The sequence below is a fragment of the Lactuca virosa genome, chromosome 4, assembly GCF_052849685.1.
Source record: "Lactuca virosa cultivar CGN04683 chromosome 4, Lactuca_virosa_CGN04683_v6, whole genome shotgun sequence".
Classification (NCBI taxonomy): domain Eukaryota; kingdom Viridiplantae; phylum Streptophyta; class Magnoliopsida; order Asterales; family Asteraceae; genus Lactuca; species Lactuca virosa.
The window spans coordinates 104,738,955-104,741,956 of NC_136429.1; the positions used below are offsets into that span (position 1 = coordinate 104,738,955).

Genomic DNA, 3,002 nt, shown 5'->3' on the forward strand with positions numbered 1-3,002 from the left:
TTACAATGGACATTAATAATGATTTGTTTTAGTATTAGTTTTATTTTTGAGTTTTGGTTAAATTTGATGTAATTTTAGGTTTAACAATGATGGAGATTGATCATTTATTTAGGTTTTAGTAGTAAGTAAGATGCCGATAAATCTTTAACACGATCAATGAACTTGAAACAAAGTTTGGCTTCATGGACTATTTATGCATTAAATAAAACATATGGACTAAATTGTTAACATTTAACATAACAGGGACTAAACTTGTAAACTACTCAGAAAATAATTTCACTAGTTCACTAGCTTTTTTCGAATGTTAAAAATAGTCTCATACCATAACCCCTTACAGGCTATAATCTAAACCCTAACACTCGCTCCGAAACCAGAGAGGAAGAAGCTTCAATCAACAATGGCTAATCGACGACGTTTTCAAACCTTAACCCAACAGCTTTACAAATCAACACTTCATCGGGATCCTCCGTCACTCCTTCAGCACCTCAGAACACTGACGGAGATCCCAAATTTGCCTAAAAACTCCTTCCACCCTAAATCCCACTACACTCTTTCGACCCCTAATTTCTATTCCTCATCAACAAATTTCACGACATATCGCCATTTCTCGTCTGATAGACACGATAACAGCGATAACAACGATGAAAGTGAAGAAGATGATAGTGATTATGACGATGACGATGTTGATGATGATGAAATGACGGAGGATTCGGCAAATCATGCTGCAAAGAGAGAGTATTCGCCGGAGGAGAAAGAAGCCGAGGCGGCTGCCATTGGGTATAAGGTGATTGGGCAGCTCCAGCGGTCGGACCGGGTTTTTAAGTCGTATGAACCTGTTTTTGCTGTTATTCAGGTAATATTTAGCTCTCAAATTTTAAGATTTGATGATACAATGTGGTTTAATAGTGTGTTAGTCTTGAAATATTAGTTCTAGGTGACAATTTTGGCTAGAAATATACAGTATTATGCTTAGCAAATAGCAATGAAGAAACTATTTCAGAACAAAAAAGTTTAAATCTGCTCTTGTTATTGATCCCTTACAATTCAAATTGAGACTCTGCAAATGTAAATAATGACATTCTTTTTTTAGCATTACAGAACTAGTTATAGATAATAATAATAAGAGCTTCATTAACCTATTTCCTGACTTAAAAGGATTAAGTTAAGTCTTAACTTTTCCACACACTTGCACTTAAAGTCAATGGAGGTATCTACATTGTTGATGATTGTATTGGTGTCAAATGAAAATATTCCTATTTATGTGTAATGGGTTGTTTGTATTGCTGTAGATTGGATCACATCAGTTCAAAGTGAGCAATGGGGATTGCATATATACAGAGAAATTGAAGTTCTGTGAAGTGCACGATAAGGTTAGCTAACCTTAATTCTTAATATTTGTGCATTTATCTGTTATATAGTTCTAGATTGCAAAGTATTAAAAAAAAATGCTTACTTGGGTATCCCAGATGATCTTTGTTACCATTTGTTAAAATGATTTTCAATTTACAAGCCCTTTTGCAAAAGGTTTCCCATATGTTTTTCTTCTTTAGGGATTATGTCCATAATATTTAATTTGAACATTTATAATTGGTGTTTTTTTTTTTTTGAAATCTTGATTGCATAAGCACATAAAAATTGTTCTCTGTAAAAACTGTTGCCATTATAAAAAACCGATGCCATGCCAGCTTTTGACCTGGTTTTGTATGTAAAATGCTATGAAAGGTAGACAGTATCAAGTTTGTTACTATTATTGATAAAAAAAAGCAGATGTTTTTTTTTTATAAATGTAATCCAATTTTTTTTATTGCAGTTAATTTTAAATAAGGTTCTGATGTTGGGTTCCAAGACTCAGACAATGATTGGTCGACCTGTTTTACCTGAGGCCACTGTTCATGCTGTTGTGGAAGAGCATGTAATAATCATAATAAATCCATTTTCTTTTTTCTTTTTTTAAATAGTTTATATATTCATTTAGAAAATCAAATTTCATTATTTTTTACGTGTCTTGACAGGCTTTGGATGCAAAAGTAATCATATTTAAGAAAAAGAGAAGAAAGAATTATCGCCGAACAAAAGGTCATAGACAGGTAAACCCAAATAAATTCACAATTTTCTGCTTCTAAATATGTTTTTCGTTTTTTATTTTTAATAAAAATGATAATGTTTTTAGGAATTGACAAAGCTAAGGATAACTGATATACAAGGAATCGAAAAGCCAGAAATACCAACTCCTGAAAAGGCTGCTACAAAGAAAGTAGAAAAGGCGGCGGTTGCTGCATAGGATGAAGTTTGTTGATGTTTTTTTTGTCATTAGATTGTTTTAATTAGAATTCTCTTTTTTATATTTTTGCCAATGATCCTTAAAATTCACAAACCAATGTGGGACCACACTCACTAAGGATGAACAAAACATTCTTATTAGGGTGTGGATACATCTCTTTTCAAGATGCGTTTTAAATCTGTGAGGGCAACAGATCCCATAAGCAGTGCTTATCAGTACCAGGATGGGTGACCTATTTGGAAGTTTGGGTATCTAGTTGCCTAAATCGGACAATATCTTAGTGTGTGTGTGTTTGGGATGTTACAAAACAAATATATAAGTATCTAATCACTTGTTTTGTTAGGAGATGTTGCTATTTTTTGTATTAAATAAGCAAATACACAGAACTTCATTCTAGAATTAATTTTTCTAAATAGGTTGGTGTATTTTTGGTGGTGTCATCTCAATTAGTTATTCATGGATTTTGTTCAAATAAACGAGCACACTTTATTTTAAAAATAATCGATTTTCACATTGTTTGAAAAAGATTATTATATCCATGTAAAATGTCATTTTGCACTATCTTTTTTTTCCTCTTTTTTCAAAACCCATAATGATTAAAATCTCACAGGATTTATGGTTCAAGTTAGATATACCAAAAGAGTTGACCTTGGAATTGATCATGGAAGATCCCAAAACTACTTTATACAAACGGGCAATGGACAAAAGTAGAGGTTACTCA

At 32.3% G+C, this 3,002-nt stretch overlaps 1 protein-coding gene across 1 annotated transcript; it reads left to right on the forward strand.

The window, feature by feature from the left end:
* Positions 1-319: 319 nt before the first annotated feature.
* Positions 320-2,694, forward strand: NFD1 (Ribosomal protein L21). The gene is made up of 5 exons (XM_079043824.1): positions 320-853; positions 1,290-1,370; positions 1,811-1,912; positions 2,013-2,087; positions 2,171-2,694. Exons 1-5 carry the CDS (start codon positions 398-400, stop codon positions 2,279-2,281), a joined length of 825 nt encoding a protein of 274 aa, XP_078899950.1. The 5' UTR covers positions 320-397; the 3' UTR covers positions 2,282-2,694.
* Positions 2,695-3,002: the final 308 nt, after the last annotated feature.

Coding starts and splice junctions, on each gene's coding strand:
- NFD1 (XM_079043824.1), top strand. CDS start 398: ATGGCTAATCGACGACGTTTTCAAACCTTAACCCAACAGCTTTACAAA. Junction 854..1,289: donor CTGTTTTTGCTGTTATTCAG/GTAATATTTAGC, acceptor GTATTGCTGTAG/ATTGGATCACATCAGTTCAA. Junction 1,913..2,012: donor ATGCTGTTGTGGAAGAGCAT/GTAATAATCATA, acceptor GTGTCTTGACAG/GCTTTGGATGCAAAAGTAAT.